The sequence below is a fragment of the Drosophila pseudoobscura genome, chromosome 2 (genome assembly GCF_009870125.1).
Source record: "Drosophila pseudoobscura strain MV-25-SWS-2005 chromosome 2, UCI_Dpse_MV25, whole genome shotgun sequence".
Taxonomy (NCBI): domain Eukaryota; kingdom Metazoa; phylum Arthropoda; class Insecta; order Diptera; family Drosophilidae; genus Drosophila; species Drosophila pseudoobscura.
In genome coordinates this window covers 15,661,170-15,681,720 of record NC_046679.1, presented here as the reverse complement: position 1 = coordinate 15,681,720, position 20,551 = coordinate 15,661,170, and the positions used below count along the sequence as shown (strand labels likewise).

Sequence of the window (20,551 nt, the reverse complement as noted above, 5' to 3'; positions counted from 1 at the left end):
CTATTATTTAAAACTGCAATTTGTTTGCTCCCAATTGTAGGAGCGGAGTCCAGAGCTTATGAGTCTGATGCAGTCTGTGCTGGCGCGCTGCATGGAAAATGTCGTAGGAATGCTTCGCTAAAGGGCACTTCCGGCTCCATGTACATTGGACCAGGGTCCTGAAGGCTTATATTTGATTGTATCGACAACGCTGTAGTTTGCTTGCAGCCACATGCCCGAACCAGAGCCTTGATCTGATTCTGGGGCACAGTACGCTGCTTTAAGTGCTCTGCCCCAAGCCCGGCAGCCAATTCCTGGGCTGGTCGACCAGTCTGGTCCGTATTTAGTAACCCTGACGGCGGCGTCTGGAATCGAGGCGTCCATCGATGCGAGGGATGATGGTCATGATGGTCTGCCTTGCGGGAGCTCCTCTAGCTAGATACCCAACAGATGGTATACCTAATTAAACCATTGGAAAACGATATGCGTGAACATGAGTCTTCTTCGCCTGCCTCCTCTGTCTGAAACACGCGTGGGCGGAGGAGTTACAGTATGCATTTCAGCCTTCTCAGTAGAAGAACAATATGATCGCAAAGGTTTTCAAGTCGCCCGACTTCCAAGATTGTCTGTTCGAGAGATCTAGGACTCTCTATCGAATGGCTCGGAACGCCAAAATATTCAACACGATAAATTTCGAGGAGCCCGAACGCTCGAGGGTGTACTGCGGAATTCTCGACAGCTCATCTAGCGGACCTTCAACCTGTGCCGTCATCAGCATTCCGAGACCTACATTGAGAGCCTCGAGCCTGGTGGTGATGATGGCGCTGTCCACTGTCCACTTGTTTCGTTTCCGTAGTTCGTTGACGTATTCCGATGTCCAGCGACGGCAGACTTCTTGTTTAAAGACCACGTCGAAGAGGTCCAGATTGGTGAGGTTAAGTGTGTGGATTATCCGCTCAGGTAGTGCATAGGCAGACCTTCTTCATAAAAGATAAGGAATATGGAATTGTCACACAATATTAGTCAGTGTGGAGGTAAATGATAGTTAAAATATTTTATATCGTTACGTAATTCCGGATTGAGGAATTAAAGATTATTTGGGAATTTCTTTTTGAAAGAATTAAAGGTATCTTCTGAACAACCTCGGAGACAAAACGAACTAATTCCACATTAGCAATCGATAAAGTATAATACTTGATCTCCCCGATCTGATGCTTCGCCCTGATCTGCACTTCAGCATAACCAATCATGTGGCTTATAACAAATCAGCTTATAGTCCTATATATTTTCATTGGGTATAGTCTATGGCTTCGTTCACGTCCTTTACATGTCGTCGAGAGGACAAATCGAAAGCCGCAAACGAGCCGAATCAAAATGAAATGAAACGCTCTGGATTTACAAGCAATGCTGCGCATTCCTTTGTCCATTTATACATCTGCCATGTTTACAAATTGCACTCTAAACCGAACCTAACTACTAATTTAACTATCTAATCCGTTCTTTCCTGCGGTGCAGTTTTCTCGGGGCTACTGGTAGAGGCAGCCTCCTCAGCGTGCGGCTTCTGTTTTGCAACCAATTCCTGCTCGGTCAACAGTTTTCGCTCAGTGGAGATGAGCTCCTGCAGCTCGTCCTCCCAGCCCAGATTTTTGGCCAGTTCCAGCACACCCTCGTCACAGTCACCAAGGAAGGCCACATCCCGCGTGTTGTTGGGCCGGTTGTAGAGCAGAAAATCGTCGTTGTGTCCATCCATCCAGGTGGTGTATTTGGGACGTCCCACGGCGTCGCGATTAATCAGCAGTCGCACACAGCGCGGCCCAGGGAGCTGCGCCAGCGATGCAAACGGATGCACTTCCAGCGTGGTGCCCATGATGATCAAAAGGTCACACTCCTTGAAGTCTCCATCTAAACTGTTGTGGAACTTTTCGGGTAGATTTTCGCCAAAGAAGACAATATCCGGCTTCACGATTTTCTCGCAGCTTGTGCAGGTAGGCAGCCGATCGGAGAAGATCTCCTTCTTCATCCACGCCATGTCGTACTCCTTCTTACAGCCAATGCAATGGTTTGTATGGAAGCTGCCATGCGCCTCGATTAACTTTTCATCGGGTATGCCTGCCAGGCGATCCAGCGTGTCAATGTTCTGCGTGTAGTGCCTCAGCAGCAGACCCTTCTCATGCAGCAGCCGAATAAAATAGTGTGCCGTAGTTGGCTCAAACGAACCAGGGTACAGCTCCTTGGCCAGGGCAAAGAAGGGAGCTGGTTTCTTCTTAAAATAACCCAACTCAAATATGGCCGTGGGGTAGGGTAGCTTGTATTTAGCCAGGTTGTCGTACAGTCCCGAGCCGGGTGATCGAAAGTCCGGTATGCCAGCGGCTAAACGAGTGGCAACAAATGTAAAAGGCGCGGCCAGACGTACACTCAGTTGACTTACATGTGGATATTCCGGCTCCAACCATGGTGATAATCTTCTTGAATCCATTTTCATGCCAGTGGTCGGCAAGGCCCTTAAAGGTCAAATCCGCTATGACCTGGAATAAATCAATAATGCATCAACATTCATTTAATCAGTGAGTGGGCCACCATACCTTTTCCTTCTGCTTAGTCGATGAGGGACCTACATTCAAAGTGCTTGCGAGCAGCCGACTTATACCATCTACTGTGAGACAACCTGGAATTATCACAAAACATTACTAAATGACAGTCATGACAATTGTTTATTGTCAGTCCGAACAGACCTTCGCTATTATCACTTTCGGCGGAATCCTCTTCCTTCGGGGCGATCTCCACTGCAGCAGTCTCATTCTGATTGTTGTCGCTCATACTGAAGCAGGTTTTCAGCCTTTGATAGTTGATATATCGAAGGTCTCGAATTTTTCGGAAAATACCTGCCGTTTGTTTTTGTGTTTTTAATAAACCAATATCGAAACACGCTACGTTCGTAATTTTCGACTCATCGATATTTTCCAGCCGATAGTTGCTATCGAAAGTATTCGCGATATGCGCAGTGCGCAATTCGGCACTTTTTTGGAGCGCAGCCCTGGTCCGACTATTCGATATGCACTATCGGTGGGCGAGCGACCACTGCCGATGCAGCTCTGCCCGTGCCGAGGCCCTGGAAAACCACGCCAGTCATTTTTGTTTTGATAAGGATACGGATACAAAAAGAGCGTGGCCTGAAAATTTTGCATTAAGCATATAAAACGCAACTTTAAGATTCGCGAAAACTGTGAAAACTGTGTGGCATGTTGTGCAGGACAGAGTGTTTGCCAAATTGCTTGCGATAACGCATACGTGGAAGCGACGTGCCAGGTGCCAGGGCAGGTCGTGGTAGCAGCAGCAGCAGCAGACAGCTAAAATAACAAACCGACGGCGGAGTGTGGTGGGGCTCTGGTGGCAAATGGCTGCGGGGTTTCAATTAAATTGTATAACGCGCCCACTCGCATCCTTCATGTGCAGACAATAAGCGACCCAAAAGTCACTAGCTGGAGCTGAAGATTTTTCGAATACCTCAGATCGGTGAGGCAAACCCCATTACTATGCATCTGAATCATGCAACTGCTGCGACAGCTGCCATGGCCAACTATCAGCACTATGCGCCCGCCCAGCTGGCCACGCACGGTGGTGGCGGCGGTGGTGGTGGAGGCGGGGGTGGAGGAGGCGGTGGCGCTGGAAACGCCTTGCAGCAGTCGACCACCCTGGCCAGCCTGCAGCAGAGTCAGTTTGCGCTGCACCAACTGACCGCTGTGCAGGCCATCCAGCATCCCACCCACCAGACCATGCTACATCCGCAGCATCCACTGGTCCACCTGCTAGATATATCGACGACCACAACGAATAGCGGGGGCAATCACACGCCCATACCGCCCATGAAGCAGGAGATTGTGCAGACTTTCATCAAAGAGGAGGAGTCGGTGGTGGACGACCCGCGCAAAAAGAAGCAGTGCCACGTGTGTAAGAACAAATTCCGGCAGCTCACGACGTTACGCAACCACATGAAAATACACACCGATGAACGGCCCTACAAGTGCAAGCACTGCGACAAGGCATTCCGCCAGATCTCGACACTGACCAACCACGTGAAGATCCACACTGGCGAGAAGCCGTTCACCTGCAACATTTGCGCCAAGGACTTTCGGCAGCAGAGCACACTGATCAATCACATCAAGACGCATAAGGGTAAGTGCAAGCCTTTGACTGAGGAATCACCTTCGGCCAGACCCTGAACATCCCAACAACTGTTTCCCATTCCGCACTCTCCCCCACATAGCGGCAGAGTCGAGCACGCCGACGTCACTACTCAACTATCAGCCCCAGCCGCAGTCATCTGGGAAGATGAGGAAATCGCAGGCGAATCAGATGCACAACGCCTACCAGCAGCAGCAGCAGCATATGCCGCGCGTACAAATCTCAAAGACTCTATACTCCGGCAGCTACAGCTCGCCGGCGGCCGAGGAGCTGGTGAAACCGTACCAGTGCAGCGTGTGCAAGCGGCGATTCCCGCAGCTGAGCACGCTGCACAACCACGAGCGGACGCACATCGATCCCAAGCCGTACAAGTGTGAGACGTGCGACAAGTCCTTCAGCCAACTGGCCACGCTGGCCAATCACAAAAAGATCCATACGGGAGATAAACCATACACGTGTTCCTACTGCCACATGCAGTTCCGACAGCAGAGCACCCTCACCAACCACATGAAGACGCACACGCATCTGGCCTCCCAGCAGCAGCAGCAACAGCAGCAGCCAGGAGGCACAGTCACAGCCACAGGTGAGCCGCTTGTGTGTTCGCCCTACAACTGAGCCGCTTTCTGTTATCACTGTGTGCATTGACCATTAACGCTCTTCCCTAACGAAGCTTTTATTTAAATTTTGTACGCATGCAAACACCGATTCGTTACGATCCGACCCGACCACCAAACCACCAACCGATCAACCCTCTTCCAACATCAACCGAACCAATCCGCACATCGAATTGCAGTGGATCACTCGATGCCAGTGCCCCTCGCGCCGGGAACGCAGCAACTGACGAGCGGACTGCTGCCCAACAATCTGCACGGGGCAACGCACAACATCCTCCAGCTGGAGCATCATCCGTTACTGCATTTTCTGGACAGCGGCACCACGGTCAGCTCTGTGGTAGCCAGTAATGTGGCTGCTGTTGCGGCCAAGTCTGAGCACTTCCAGACCAACACCAAGTCTGAACACTTCCAGGCCGCCTCGCCGCCCGGTCGCATAACCATGGTGGGCAACATCAACATGCTGAAGGGCGAGAATCCGGACCGTCCGTTTGGGTGCAGCGTCTGCCAGCGGTTCTTTTCCCAGCAGAGCACCCTGGTCAATCACATCAAGACGCATACGGGTGAGAAGCCGTACAAGTGCAAGATCTGTGAGGTTAACTTCCGACAGGTGGCCACGCTCAACAATCACATGAAGATCCATACTGGTGAAAAGCCCTACAACTGTTCCTACTGTCCCAAGCAGTTCCGGCAGAAGAGCACCCTGCAGAATCATCTAAGGGTGCACACGTGCTAGGCGAGAGGCGACGCTCCAATCTCCAGCCACCAGTCCGCAGCCAGCGCAGCCCAGCCCAGCCCAGCCAGCGAGCCAGTCAACCAGCCATTGAGGAATAGTGCAATATGCATGCCACATACATAAACCGCATACAGTTATAGAGTTGCATATGTATACAGAATATGATTACATGAATACTATATTTGAATGATATACTCAAAAGTGTTATTTACCTGCTGTGCAGAGCGCAATTGTATGTAACTATATAGTAGGAGAGCTGATCCACATGCATGTCCAATTGTAAATTAAGGCTAGCCGTACATCGTACTGTCGTACATCTGACGTGCACACACGTACGCATATAATACAGGGTGTTTAAGCCTAAAACTCTATACTATCCCCCCACTACTACTAATACTACTACTATTAGCCTCATAACTGTTGTCACCCAGCCCCAGATCCAGCCTCTCCCGTTTCCCACCCCCCGAGTCAAGTCTAGCTTCTCTCCAGCTTTTCTCGTCGTGTTAAATGTTAAGCCCCGAAAGCAAACTAAAGTAAAGTAAAGTAAACAAATAATGGTAAAACTAGTTATTGCTATACTGTGTGTAACCCCCCGCCCGCTCTAAACATATACATACATAAGTTGTCATCGCAAAACAAAAACGCAACTATTTATATAAGTGTACTCTTAGCGGATATTTAGCAGCATCTTTTACTCAAATGACTACAAGCGGAACGACGGCGCGATCGCATAAATAATCAAATAATACCACACTATTCATGAAAGAAAAGTTGAAAAACAAACCGGGTTGCTTATACTAGAACAAACAAAAACTTAGAAAACGGAGAGACGAGACGCGAGAGTCCCTATATTAAGCGAAAAACAAGTAAAACCAGCTTTTACTGCATAGACACACAGAGTATGAACGTAAATGTTGTAGAAAATATATAGTATATATACAAAATATACATATAAATAAACTACTTGTAAATGTAAGCGAAGCGAATAGCTAAAAACAACAACAATAAAACATGGAAAACAAGAAATATTACCCCTATTTAACGTACCCCACTAATCTTGCATTCAGACCTTATCAACACCAGTCCCAACAGTTGTCTCCTACGAATCTTATATGATGTGCTATTCTATCACATTTTCCAATCATTCAACGATTTAGTTAGATTTGCCGTACGATTGCCCAACCTATTATAGAACTCATTTGAGAATTTTTGATTGCAGTCCAATAGGATTAGAGGTTAAATATAAATCCTGTATATGTCAAACAGGGAGATTCCTATTAACTTAAGGTGAAGGAATACTTATGTATGTTCAGAGCGATCTCTTTCTGCAAGATGAGCTTACGATCAAGCTGGAAAAAGGAAAACTGCAAATGCAGTATCTTAAATTCTAAACAGAATAATTTGTAATCAAATAACCCAATTGGAGATATGTTTTGCTCAGGATAACTTTGAAAACGGCTAGATATAATCCAATCCCAAAGAAGTATAGATTTGGAATCGAAACTATGGGATGAAACTAGGTGACATTCACAGGGATATCCACTGATAGAATATCCACTGACCAGAATACTAGAGGAATACACAAATGTGGCCAGCAGTGTGTCCGCCAGCAGACATAAAAACATTAAGGTTTCTTGGATTCCCTGGAACTTTAAGAACGAATTTCAATTCAAAAGCATTGAATCTTGATGATGATAGCCAGAGGAATTTTCATACTATTCCATACTATACTGTATGTATGTATACCTTATCCCTGTGGGACTACTCCCCAATCCCATCCCCATTAAATGTCATTTAAAGATGGGCAATAGCCTCTTTTTATTTGATTTGAAAAAAAGATAGTTTATTAAATATGCACTTCAAGTGAAATGCTTGCAGGTCTTGGGGGAATACAAGGGAAAACAGGAGGTCATGTATATAAGATATAGGTAGTACTAAAATTAGATACATATTATAAGCACTTTCGCATTAAATCTCTAGGGTGCGGGTGGTGTCGAGCAGACAGCCTCTCGAGCATTGTTCGTTCGTTAATCGCTCTAAAAGGTAATCGGTTAAAAGGTAATAAAAGAGTACGTATTCGTATAATTACTCAAAGAAGGGAGAGACAACAACGAAACGAAAAAGCGAACTAGCCAAACAGTAGTATCGAAGATATTGGAATTTTTACGAAATCAGGTGCAACTATACTATATGCATGTGTGTGTGTGTGTGTGTGTGTGTATATATTTATCTATCCGCTATCCTAGCCTACCCAAAAAGTGCTACGGAGTTAAGAAGGAGACTTGCACTAGGCCGTTAACTGCGGGATAGTGGGTGAGTGGGGAGGGGAGGGGACTTACGAGTACATACGGCAAACACTTATGACTTAGTTCGTGATTGGATTCTCGCGCAAATAGAGCTTCTAGCTGCACATCTCTGGCAGCGGGCAAAGGCAATACAGTATACAATACAATAGTAGGCGTCGTACAGTCAGAATCTTTCTTTATAGGGTGTATTATAAGTTATCTAAAGGTTGACCAAAATGTATTCTTAAGTCTAAACAAATTGCGCCCGCAACTGCCCTGCCCTCTCCTGCCCGTCCGCATTTACTTGAACAGCCAGCGCAGGATCAGGCTAAAGGTCAGCCCAATGAGAGCATAGATCAGCGACTTGATCACCGTCGACAGGGCCACACCGCCGCCCAGCATGTTCTGTGCGCCATGTCTCAGGTGCGCCGGGGGAGCATACTGCATTCGCTCTAGTCGCCGACTTATGTCGTTCAGCTGCTTCGAGTGCTCCTCCAGCACCCGGTTAACCTGATCGAGGGCCGCGTTAATTCTGAAAGGTAGAAAAATCGATACTGTAGTACTTTCCACGAGGAGAGAGGCAATGCCCTTTCACTTACTGCCTAATCGAGCTGGAGGAGCTCCGCTTGACCACGCCCTGGGGGGACTGGCTGGAGTCCGAGTTGGTGTCTCGCGGCGCCAGAACCAGGCTCTTGTTCTTGGCCTTGGGCGCCTTCGAGGAGGCAGCCCCCGATTGTCTGTGCGAGCGGGCCACCGGTTCGATGGAGCTCCGCAGGGGATGCATGAGTTCGGCCCCGTGGACGATGGGAACCGACTTGTGGCGCGTCTGGGTCAGCACCTTGTACTGGCACTCGTACTGCCGCACATCGTTCCGGACGTCCCAGGGCCGAAGGTCGGCGTACTTGTATATCCACTGGCCGTAGCTATCCAGCTCGAAGAGATTGGGCACGTATGGGGCCTCGATGCTCGAACGCTCCTTGGCGGCGGCCCTCTGCTTCTCCTCCAGTACGGTCTTCTCTTCGGTGGCAGCCACCTGATCCTCGCGTGCAATGGATTCAGAGACGCGTTCCCACAGGCGCTGCGACTCGTGCGGCTCCTGCGCCTCGACGGGGACCAGGTATCGAGGGAGCCGCTTAGCGCGCAGATCGGCATCCACCTTGAACAGAAGGGTTTCCTCGCCCGTCTTGGCGTCCTTGATGCGGCACTCCCTGTCCCAGTGTCCATTGATGGTGGCCAGCGTCTCCTTGCCCAGCTTGATTTTACCCACAACCACATTGGTGGACTCTGAGCCGCCGAGGAATGGCTTCAGCTTGAACTCTAACTCCGTCCTGTAACCGGTGTTCTCGCACTCGATGTTTATCTTGCCGCCCAGCTCCATGGACAGCGTGCCCATCAGAATGCCTTTGCAGTGGGCGTAGGGCGTGGTCGCCGTGTAGCATTCACCGCGCGGCAATAGCGTCATCGTGGCCGCCCCCTCAAGGACGGCGGAGGTGCTATTGCCGTAGAACTTCGATTTCGCCAAGATGGAGCAGGTGATGCTGAAGCCATCCTCGCGATTCGTCACGTAGAAGGCCGACACGGGCGGGTGATGCGAGACCTGCTCGGCAATATAGAATGTCCGACTGCCGCTGGGATGCTGCCAATAGCAGCGGAACGTCTCGCCCAATATCGGATTGTAGGGCTTCTTCAGGCCCTTGGGTTTCTTGTAGAAGCTGGACATGTACCATTGCACGATGATCTTCATGCGCGTGAATGCATCATCCTCCTGCACGGCCCTACAGAGAGAGTCAGAGTCAGAGTCTTAGTTAGTAATGAAGCACACGTTAGGGGAAGAGATGACCTACTTGGAGAGCAAATCTGCGTGGTAATACGAGTCCGAGAGCTTGTCGAGAAACGAACGTGGCTCCAGGATGAACGTGGGCAGCACCACCTTGCTCAGATCCATGCCAGGACGCACCTGCTTCACAATGCACCAGATGAGGCTCTTGTTCTCTTCGGCCAACTCCTCCACCTGCTCCCCTTGCTGAAGAAGAAACGTGTGAAATGTTGCGGGAGGGAGATGACTTCCGTTTAGTTACCTCCCCAAACTCCTCTTCGGTGAAGGGCACATAGGTGGTCTCCACGCAGTCGGCTGGTTCTAGGGTATCATCTTGTACGGCCTCGCCCGCATCCGACTCCGATTCTGACTCCAGGCCCGACATGGCGGCGTTGGGCGCTTCATTCTGACTGTCCGCGTCCAGATCTGAAAGGGTTAAGAATTATTGAAATGAGACACAGGCTAAGCATTTGCCACAGACGTTTCTCTAGCTGTAGCAGCCTCTTAACAACAAAGCTCTCGACTGCTGTCAGCCTCATTAGCGAAATACAAGGCAGGTGCAGGCGCTCTTGTTTTACAGCAGCAAGGACTAATGATTAAGAGGGGTCAGACGGTGTCTAAGAGGGTGCCCTTCCCGGCACATACTCTATAATTTTGAACAATAATTTCCAAGTCTACGCTGATCCTGATCCTAGCCAGCTACAACTACAATGACATCGACAACGCCAGCACGACAATATCTAGCTATAACGACTTGTTCGGCATCACCCTTCACGTTGAGGCGGAACCGTGGCTGCAACGGGCACTCGGGCGGAGCGCTCACAGGCCGCGGATCAGGGCCCGGGGCCGGGGCCAGGCTGCCAGCGCTCGTGTCACCATAGTCATCCTCGTTCTCTTCGCTGGAGCTGCTGCCGCCCAGGGCCCCTGTTCCGCCCAGGGACAGGGACTTGCTGACGGGGCTCAGGAGGCGACGCTTGCGCTGGGTACCCAAGGCGTAGTCGCAGCTGGAGGCATCGCTGCAGGAGCTCTTTCGTTGCTCCGAATGATGCCGAAAGTGTGGCAGCCGCTTGGTGCGCTCCCAGTTGCTGACGGCGCTGCTGTAGAGCTGCTGCAGCAGTGGAGTCTGGGCCCGCGAGGGCAGGCTGGTGTCGGAGCGCGAGGACTCCATGTCGGGCGGCACAGCCAGGAACTGACCCCACTTACCGTGGTCGTTGAAGTGCTTCTCGTAGTCCGCCTCCGACCACTGTGTCTCGTGGGAGACGGGCAGCAGCGGTTCCCCCACGTAGGAGGTGTTGGACGGCGCTGTGCTGCTGTTGGTGCGCAGCAACAGAGCCGAGCAGCGCAGCGACAGTTCCAGGGCATCCATCCAGCATTTACCAGCCGCCTGGCTGGGCGCTCGAAAGATCAGGTAGGCGGTTGGTAATGGCTGGACAACGGCGCCTGCAAGAACAATTATAGTTTAGAGGTCGCATCAGGCGTAGGTTGTTTGGCGCTTGGCCACCACCACTCACCGATTGTCTCCTTGTCGGGTCCGCGAGGCGCCCAGATGGACTGCTCCATGGGATGGAAGAGCTTGAAGCAGAAGCCATCCTTCTTGCTGGGCCGCTCGATCACCTGGCACGCGGTCAGCATCACGGTGCCCACCCAGTGACTGCTCTTGGTCTTCTGGCTCTTGTAGATCAACAGCAGTCCCGGCTTGAGCACGCACCACAGCTTCGTCCAGGACTTGAGGGTGCCGCGGACCTTCAGCCAGTCGGCCAGCACAATCACGGCTGGATCCTGCAGGGAATTCATCAGCTCGCTGGCCACGCGTTTCTTCTCTTTGCGGTAGTTCTTCCGCTGGGCCTTGTAGGACTCCTTTCGATTGAGTTTGGCGGCATCGGCAGCGGACTATAAGAATGCCAGAGATCAAATAAGTAGGACATACCATATCTGGAATTCGTGAGACTAAAACCTTTCTCCCATAACAGCAATGGAAAACGTTCAAATACTGGGATATTTTCATGGATTCAGGCGGGTCTCAGGCGCTTGGTGCTCTCACGTCAAGAGTCTACGGAAAATTACTCAAGGCAGAGCTGTCAAAAGTTCTTTTTGGAGAAGCAAGGAAGCCCGAAACTCAAGTGTTAATCTAATTAACATTTATAATTCCAATGAAAGTAGAAAGAACAATGTGTCATATCCATTCCATGTTGCACGTGGCATGTTCCAAGTCCATCGATTACAATAAATATCAGACCAGACCAGACCAGACCAGACCCCACTCTTATCGCAACTTCTTGCCCGCCCCACCTCCCTGTAGATATAGATAATGACCCCATTTCTGTTTGCTGGCAACTAATTTTTGATAAACTCAAACTAAATAGAAAAATTATACAATAATTATGTACGTATTCGGTTCGGGAATACTTGCCTTATCTGCCACATTGCCGTCCCGATTATCTGAGGCCCAATTGGCGATTCCTGTAAAACGGAAAATATGTTCTACGTAATGATTGTTTTTCATTAATCAGGAGCTTGGAGCTTGGATCTTGGATGGGATATTCGTGTGTGGTGTGTGATTTCGTAGATGGTTTTAATCGATCCGAAAAATGAACAAAAAATATATCGCAAAAGGGGAAAAAACTTTTCCATCGACGTTTTACGATCGAAAAAAAAAACACAATAAACTAGGACCAGGTTGGGTCGGCATAAAAATCAACAATATCTAAAGGTGAGCGCAGGTCGAGGAGACGGGGAGGGCCATGGGTCGCGGATGGGCCTGCCGGGGCAGTCGTTTTATTTATTTTACGAATATGCTTTAATTTATTTCGCAAGATACACAAACAAACATCGACTACATCTCGCGCGGTTCCGTACACCGAGAGAGCGAGAGTCTTATGGGAGGTCTGTCGTGGGGCGAGGGGGCGCGGGGGCGCGGGGCACGTATGGGTTGGCATTGTCAAGTGTCTCGTACTTGCATTTTACGGCACTGCTGTCCGGCCCTCGCGCTCATTCCACATTATTATTAATTTCGTTTATTGCTTGTCTAAAAATAAATACCCAAAAAGAGTATATAATCGTAAAGCTCACACACACACACACACACACAGAGAGAATAGATTATAATTTCTTGTTGACTTTTTGTTGTTGGATTAATAATTGCCACTTGCTTTGTAGAAGATTCATGACCAATCGGACATAACTCCTGTTCTCCGGCTCTCAACTGGTTTCCGTTCCGAAGATTACATCCACATACAGATGTATTTTACAGGCAGTAGTTTCTTTGCATATTTATTTTCATTATTATTTTGCTCATTCACACGTTTTACAAGGCGGCACTACATGGCGTATGCGTTATGCGTTATGCGAGAGGCAACCGTTTCGAAGACGCCGACGACTGCGTGCTGAATGTGTGTTTTCGACTTCTTTCTGTTTTCTGGCTTTCTGCCGTTCCGACGTTCCGCCGGCCTCTCGCGCCGACTGATTGAGATATATGCCGCCGGGCGCGAAACGAAACGCTCGCCCAAAAGCGCACAAGCGGCGGCAGCAGCAAATGACAACTGAAAGCAGCAGCAGAGCAGCAGTAGCAGAGCAGTAGCAGAGCAGCAGCAGACCAGAGCAGAGCAGAGCAGAGCAGAGCAGAGACCCGTCAGCGCGCTGAGAGCTGGGGCCCAGCGGCGATGACGACAACGTCGGTCGGCCAACACAGCCACAACAACTGTCTGGTCTGCCCGCTGGCTCGCTCTGTTTATGCACTCGGAGCACGCTCGTCATTATTTTCGAAAGAGCCAATAGCCAAGAACCGAAGGTGTTGATACTTTTACAAACCGATCATTCCAGTGTCCAATATTGGATGACAAGCAAAAGATCAAAAACTGAGTCTCCTGCTACTTTCTACAGACAGATCTGGTCTAGATTTATTTTCATCAATTTTGGTTGAGTTTTAGGCAAAGATTTTCCACTGCATTCGGTTGGCAAAATATCAGCCAGAATCGGTCCACTTTTGGCCTTAATTTCGGTCAGCGGTGGGCAGTATTTTCTGCGTCATGCACACGACATGTATGTTGTTCTTTGCACTCGCTTGTGCAATGGCAGCTGTTGGGAACAAGGATTTAAGCTAAAGCTAAACCATTAAAAAGTGGGGACATTCTGTACCCCTAAGCCTGGGGCACATGCTAAATGTCCCCTAAGCGAACGGGCACATACCTTTCGAATGACACGAACAGACACCTGGTCACGAATAGCCACGAGCGGGAGAGAGTGTATGTATATTTCGTAGCGCACGAGTAGTGTGGCAATATTTCTAGCAGAGAAGATCGCCGCTGGTTCAGGTTCTGCCTCTGCCTCTGCCGCAGCCAGCAGATAGTTCAAACGCGTGAATATACGATATAGACAACATGTGTGTGGGGTGTTCAGATAACGATAACAACGCTGACCTCGCTGCTGCTGCTCTGCCGCAAACCTTTCGAGAGGCGTTATCGATGGGGTCCCAGCAGAGGAGCTGCCGTATCTTCGGCCGGACAGCAGAACAGCGTGTGTGCTGAAATTATATATTGTACAACACAACACCCAGCAATTATGGCTTGCTTTCATGGATTGTGACTCAGGTGGGATCTCCTTAGCCCGAACCTATCCCAAGTGGAAGATTAGAGACAGGGCGGATCGTTATCTGTGCACTACAGGGCACGTGCACGTTGGGTTGTACTCGGCCTGGATTTATTCGTGTCATAATAGAGATCGAAATCAAAGCCATTGTAAAGATAGCCAGATATCCAGAACAATCGACTGCAGACCTAGGCCTGAGCTAGAATCTCAGCTTCTTCCTTGGTAAATTTACTGAATCATAAAATACCTATTTGTTTTTCCAATTAATGTGTCCCCAGTCCAATGTCCATGATAAATGGGTAAGGAACACCTGTGAAATGTAGCATAATTGTCTGCCCAAAGATAAAATCCCGATCGGAGACCACCTGAGCATTTTATGTGTGTCACGGCTGAAAGGAGGGGGCTCGCAGACACCTGTCGAAGCACAGGTGTGCTTCTGAGGATTACTCATCACAGAAATCAGAACATGAACCTTTATCAGTGCCAGCGATAAGGAAAATGCTGTTGTCGTTTCGTCAATGGATGATTCACCTCTACAATGGACCTCTTTTTGCGGGAAATCCTAGGCTGAAACTATCGTAAAAGTCTTTCGCTCTATAGATTCCATGGAGATTTGTCACCTAATTGGTTTCTTATCGCGGATTCGCAACATTTTTAGGGTTGTAAAACTCAAATCAAAACCATAACCGCCCAGCCAAAGCGATAACGATAACGATAAGATATCGTACGACCAGACCCCAAGGACAAGCATTTATCCAGGTTTCTTTCTGCCAAGCGAAAAGTCCCAACAGCACTCGAGTATTTAATAATAATTCCCGACTCTCCACAGCACACAATCGCAAAATCTTTTGATGATAAAGTGCCCGCAGTCGTTCCACAGCAAATTCTACACAGAAATGGCACGAAAATGGCAATCGAAATGCGTCACAGAAAAATGGAATGCTTGGCTGACTTTTGGGGTGACGGGGGAGTAGGGGGGGTTTCGGTTGGGGGATTGGGTTAAGGTTGGGTGGGGCATATACATAAGTATTAGCTGGCGGATGGGAGATGCATACAAATGCGACACCAAGTAGTTTTTGGTCAGCAAAATCAGGTGATCAGAGATGATCAGAGATGATCAGGTGATCAGGTGATCAGGTGATCAGTTGCTCAGTTGATTATGATCGTGATGGATGGAAACGAAACATAAGTTCTCACAACTACGAGAGAGCCTCTCTCTCTCTCTCTCTAGACTATGATCCCTAGTGGATGATCCTTCGAGTCAAAAGAAACCAAAGAAATTTCAGAGATGATCAGTGATCGCTAATCGATAATAAATGTAATCGAATGTGATGTTTGGGTGATTGATTGATTGAGTCGAAAGAGTGTTGTTGTTGTTGTTTTTTTTGTGGTTTTTTTTAGGAGGAACTTCACCTGGCGATGATGGCGCCGGACTGTTGCTCAAACTGTCGTTGGATGGCAGTTTCGTTAAGAGCACTTTCAGCGAAGGTCGCCGTTTGAATTTGAAATCGAATACTGAGGAGAGCAGCACACACATGTACGGGCGGAGGGAGAAAGAGAGAGAAAGCGAGCAATATGTATAAAGATATAGATATATATGTATGTATATATAGATATATAGAGAAGGTTCACTGGTTTAGACAGTTTTAGTTACAGATAGTACGCACACGACACATAGACGACATCGACACGTTTTAAGTACAAAATAAAGCACATACTACACACAGAAGGAACAAAAGGATAGCCACACACACACAGACACACAGAAGTACAGTTATCTACAGTTTAGAGTGGGAGGGGGAGGAGGAGCTTGATCCAATCAGGCCATAAGGCAGCACCATCCGAGACCATCCATTACCATTACGGGCTTAATTATGTGAGCTCATCAATTGTCTCCGTATCAGACATGGGAGCTCAGCACGCAGTCCGTTGCAAGCCCCCAACCGTCCCCGCTTAAGATGGTCTCGTTGGGCGCCAAGGAGGCGCCTGCCTGGCTGCCTGCCTGGCGGTAATTAAGATAGGCGATAGGGATAGAGGACTCGTACCAGAAGACAGCATACAATGCCTTGATTGATTTTAAATAAAGAGCTCGAGCGGCCGAGTGCCGGAGTGCCGGAGTGCCCGCCCGCCTTGCAGGCAATCAATTTACGCAATTAGAACACGCCTCACCAGCCCCAAAGCCTCTACTGAAATACGGGAATAGTTCAAAGTTCAGGCATGCGGTCATGCGGCGAGAATTATGGACACACCAGACCCTCCAATGATGCAAGTGCATTCTGCACTTTCACACCAGCCCACCTCCCCAGCATTCCCCTCCCCAGTGACGTCACATGGCGCCACTCTAAATGAACCCCCACAGGGTCCTCGGTTGTGCTTCTTTTTTGAGGTAATCCAATTACAATTCCATTTCGGGGATCAATGAAGAGTGACATGTGGGGCGTGGGGACGGACGGCAGGTAGCCCCCTCTCCACCCCATTCTAGCCATGTTTTATGTACATATTTTCCTGTAATTTTCCCAAAAGCATGCTATAAAATATTCATCGGGACACACAGGGCAGGATGAAACTCGTTCAGTATGCAAATGCAGATGCAAATCGGCCTTAGCCCAGAGACTCGAACAAAAGCACAGCCCCAGTGCACCCCCCCCCCACTCACCCTCTCGCTGTTGACCTTTTCGTGGGGCCATCTTTTAGCCGAAACATACGCAAAAATAGAGCTCATCAGCACGAGAGGAGGTCCGGCCCAAAGTCTATAGTCCACATTCGGTGACCCACTCTCCGCTGCCACCTCTGCCCCGCCCGCTGCCCCTTATGCTGCCTGCCTCTGTTCGCGACAAGCTCCACTTAAAATGTTCGCGAAAAAAGAGTGCAGCCATAGCCGACACATGTATGCTCTTTCCTTGGAAGAGCATTCAAAACTTTAGCGAAACGCGTACACGACATGTAAGCAGTTTACAGCATTCGCTTGTGCGGAAAGGACATGCTTTAGAAGTATTTATGGATTGCAGCCCAAGAGCTTTTACCAGCAACCCCAGCCATGGAAGACCTCGGTTGGCTCTGCCGCAATCCATCGATTTTTTTCGTATTTATTTTTCACGCATTTTCCCTTTTTGCAAATTTACGAGCAGGTCCGTCGGGGGTGAGGGTAGTGGGTAGTGGGGGTGGGGGCACCTCTTTGACAGGTGTACAATTTTCCAAGCGTTTCTGACTTGCAGTTTCCACAATTTGCACACCTTCATGCAGGACCGGGGGCGAGCTCTATTCGCGCCCACTGTGCCCAGGGCCAGCCAACAAAAAAAAAAGAGACGAGGCGCGGCGCGGCGCGGCGTACAATGGCAATTATAAAGTCGCATTTAGCCTGGAGTATGAGCGCTTGTGTCAGCTAATTACGTACACTACACACATATATAGATATACATATACATAGGTGTATGTGTCTATCTGAACAATAAAAGAATACAACATGCGAAATAAACAATTTAACGACAATAGCACACAATAATAATCAAGAGCAACAGCAACAAAAATATACACATATTTCTGTGGACTTGGGGTCAAAGGGTGGGCGTGCAAAATTCCCTTCGCCCCGCCGAGCATTGATTGGTGATGTTGTCCTGGTTACCCACCTGTCCCGGGCAGAAAGCAAAAGTCATATGGAAATCGATAAACAGCACAAAAAGGGGGAAAACGAGAAGCAAAAACAATCAAGAAACAGAAACAAAAGCGAAACCATGTTGCAGTGTAGAATGTAAGCTGAACAAAAGCAAGAGGGGGGAGGGGGGGGGGGGGAAGGTGGGAATGCATGGAAATGAAGAACCTAAAACTTGGGCGGCAGGTGGAAACGAGATACGTTATCGGGTGTTAAGTGATACGTTATGGCAAATAAAAAGTACTAAACAATTGTGAGAAAACAGAACGAAAATGACACATGATTTAGGAACAGAAATCAGATACGATTAAGCTCCAAATACTGGAGACGAGAGAGCCTGGAGCCACGCATAATCATAATCGTAACCTCCTTCTGAGGGATCTTAACTAGGATCTTAGCGATGAATATTCTGATATGAAACAAATCATTTCCCCCTAATCTACTTTGTATTTCCATAAGCTGTACTGCTATAGCTAATCCACTTAGTCAGTAGATCTCTCCCGCTTAGTGGATAAGTCAATTAATTACTGGGGATTCCATAAGGAATCTGCCTTGAACACTCGACTCGTATCCCTAGTATCACCGATGCCATGGCAACACTGTAAACACAACCACACCGGACCATGTCCAAATGTTCCGATATGACAATCAAACCTTGGGAAATTTGTGGAGAGCCAAGAGCATGGCAACCAGTCAGACAGCACCCCGACTACTTAGTATGTAAATCAATTAACACCAGCGACAGATACAACCACAGCTACAGCGACAACTACAGCTACAGCGACAACTACAACTACAGCAATCAAAAGAAAAGTGAACGACAGACATGGGACTTGGATGAATGGTTCCGACACAACGGAAGTGTGCTAAATGCCGAACAAAGCAAAGTGTTAAGCGATAACGGGGCCACAGGGAGAGCCAGTGGCGGGGGGGCGGGGGAGATGGTTTGTTTCCGACACTCAACGGATGAATGAATGAGCGAACGGGATGGACATTAGATGAATTTTTGAAATGCGAGAAGCCACAGCAAATCAAAACTGAAACTGATATCAAAAATTATTTTTGTGTGTGTGTGTGTTTGTGTGCTTGTGTGTGCCCCCCTACAATGTTAATCATTTTGATTAGTTTCGATTGTGAATGATCAAATCGAAAGAACACATAACGGAACGAAACTAAACGAAATGGAGAACACAGAGGCAGAGAGGCACAGAGACAGAGAGAGTGTTGCGGTGGAGTATGTGGTCCGCTGACATTGAATCGAATTAAAAAGGAAAACAAGACGTAAGAGGCAGAGGCAGAGGAAGAGGAGAAAGAGAATACGAAATGAACAGAAAAACGCAAAAAAAGACATCAAAAAGCCATTGGGGCCAGGCCATCTAGCAGGTACGGGAAGGGGGTGTGAGGGGCAGCTGTACTCACCTGTCGACTGACGGAGACCAGCACTGTTCGGTGGCGTAATGCTGATGCCGCCGACACTGCTGGCCGCACCGACGCTCACGCCCAGCGATTGATTCGAGGCCCCCATCGAGAGGCCGGATGGCGTCACGGCGCCGCCAGTGGCGCTCGGAGTCTGCAGCTGCAGATGGCTGCCCGTCGGGACACTACTGGACTGCTGCGGGGTGCCTGGCATCGAGTGGGAGGAGGTGGATGCACCCGTCCCACTGCCGCCAGCCAGGCCCAGCGATGGCAGCAAGGAGTCGCCGCCGCCAGAGTGCTTCGCGCTGTTGATCCTGATGGGCGTACTGGTGCTGCCAGCTGCTGTGCCTGTTACGGAGGAGAGGCTGGACGTGGGATTGACGGGCGTATGACTGCCACTGCCGCTCGGATGCGCTGGCTGGGGCGACTGCATGGTTGGGATTCTCGATTGGGATACACTTTCTTTCGGTTGCACTTGAATGTTCTGTTCCAGGGGGCTGATCAATAAGGCATTGCTCCAGTTCTCCAGGCAGCCACAATACACACTCAACTCACAGAGAGGGACACACACACACACACTGACACACAGTGACACACAAACACACGGGCACGGGGCCAATTATTGATTTTTGTTGTTGCCGCGAGAGAGAGTTTCCCTTCTTTTTTGCACTTTGAATTTGTTCTGTTTTGTTTTGAATTTAGATTCTTCTTCTATCGATTGCTTACAAGCAGCATTGCCAAAAAACAAACGAAAAACTAAAAGTGTGTGCGAGAGAGATGCCTACGTTTTCTCCAGCTCAGCTGTTGTCAGTGCAGGCCGATTGTTAATTAATCCAGATTAATGCCGCGTTATGGCCACGTAACATTAAAACCCACCAATTAGTAGCACTGGCAAAGAAAAACGCTGCTGCTGCTGCTGCTGCTGCTGCTAGTAAAATTCTACGCACACACACACACACACAGAGAGAGAAATGGACACACTTATGCGGGCTTTGTCACACGCTTTTCGTATCTGTATCGTTGGGCCGTTGTCGTTCGTGGGCGTCCGCTGTCGTTCATCCGGCGTCGTTCGCGATTCACGTTCGAATGAAGCTGCCCCACCGTCCAGCCAGCCATCATCATTTCAAAAAGCTAAACTTGTTTCTTTTCGTTTTCGTATGAGCTCATCCACCGCAGCCATTCCATTCCATGCCGCCGCACCACATCACCTCACCGCCCAGGCATGGGCAGACGCAAACCCCCCCTTCTCGCATCGTAGAACATACGGCTGGTATTATTTTATGACGCGGCAAA

The 20,551-nt window shown here is 49.0% G+C and overlaps 3 protein-coding genes and 1 long non-coding RNA gene across 12 annotated transcripts; 2 read left to right on the top strand and 2 right to left on the bottom strand.

Annotated features, from left to right (window-relative positions):
• Window positions 1-1,369: 1,369 nt before the first annotated feature.
• Sirt2 (Sirtuin 2) lies at window positions 1,370-2,930 on the bottom strand. Its single transcript, XM_001358848.4, has 4 exons — window positions 2,712-2,930; window positions 2,562-2,644; window positions 2,408-2,504; window positions 1,370-2,349 (listed from the first exon to the last, which is right to left on the bottom strand). The coding sequence occupies exons 1-4, from the start codon at window positions 2,794-2,796 to the stop codon at window positions 1,469-1,471; spliced, it is 1,146 nt and encodes a 381-aa protein (XP_001358885.2). The 5' UTR covers window positions 2,797-2,930; the 3' UTR covers window positions 1,370-1,468.
• A 129-nt stretch (window positions 2,931-3,059) lies between these two features.
• Window positions 3,060-6,542, top strand: LOC4801853 (zinc finger protein 501). Of its 2 annotated transcripts, none has more exons than XM_015181944.2 (3): window positions 3,060-4,152; window positions 4,244-4,744; window positions 4,832-4,969. In XM_015181944.2, the coding sequence occupies exons 1-3, from the start codon at window positions 3,513-3,515 to the stop codon at window positions 4,840-4,842; spliced, it is 1,152 nt and encodes a 383-aa protein (XP_015037430.1). In that variant the 5' UTR covers window positions 3,060-3,512; the 3' UTR covers window positions 4,843-4,969. The 2 variants fall into 2 exon arrangements, with proteins under 2 accessions (XP_015037430.1, XP_001358884.2); XM_001358847.4 differs by having other exon boundaries at window positions 3,062-4,152; window positions 4,955-6,542.
• A 1,430-nt stretch (window positions 6,543-7,972) lies between these two features.
• Orp8 (Oxysterol-binding protein-related protein 8) lies at window positions 7,973-20,551 on the bottom strand. 8 transcript variants are annotated; one of them, XM_015181939.2, is made up of 9 exons: window positions 19,262-20,551; window positions 15,607-15,708; window positions 12,020-12,069; window positions 11,121-11,499; window positions 10,378-11,049; window positions 9,872-10,035; window positions 9,638-9,816; window positions 8,393-9,568; window positions 7,973-8,325 (listed from the first exon to the last, which is right to left on the bottom strand). In XM_015181939.2, the coding sequence occupies exons 1-9, from the start codon at window positions 19,689-19,691 to the stop codon at window positions 8,094-8,096; spliced, it is 3,384 nt and encodes a 1,127-aa protein (XP_015037425.2). In that variant the 5' UTR covers window positions 19,692-20,551; the 3' UTR covers window positions 7,973-8,093. The 8 variants fall into 8 exon arrangements, with proteins under 8 accessions (XP_015037425.2, XP_015037428.2, XP_015037429.2 ...); XM_015181942.2 differs by having other exon boundaries at window positions 10,813-11,049; window positions 19,262-20,536; XM_015181943.2 differs by lacking the exon at window positions 15,607-15,708 and having other exon boundaries at window positions 19,262-20,548.
• Window positions 11,391-11,854, top strand: LOC26534044 (uncharacterized). The gene is made up of 2 exons (XR_001451738.2): window positions 11,391-11,525; window positions 11,580-11,854. It is a non-coding gene; the product is annotated as an uncharacterized lncRNA (long non-coding RNA).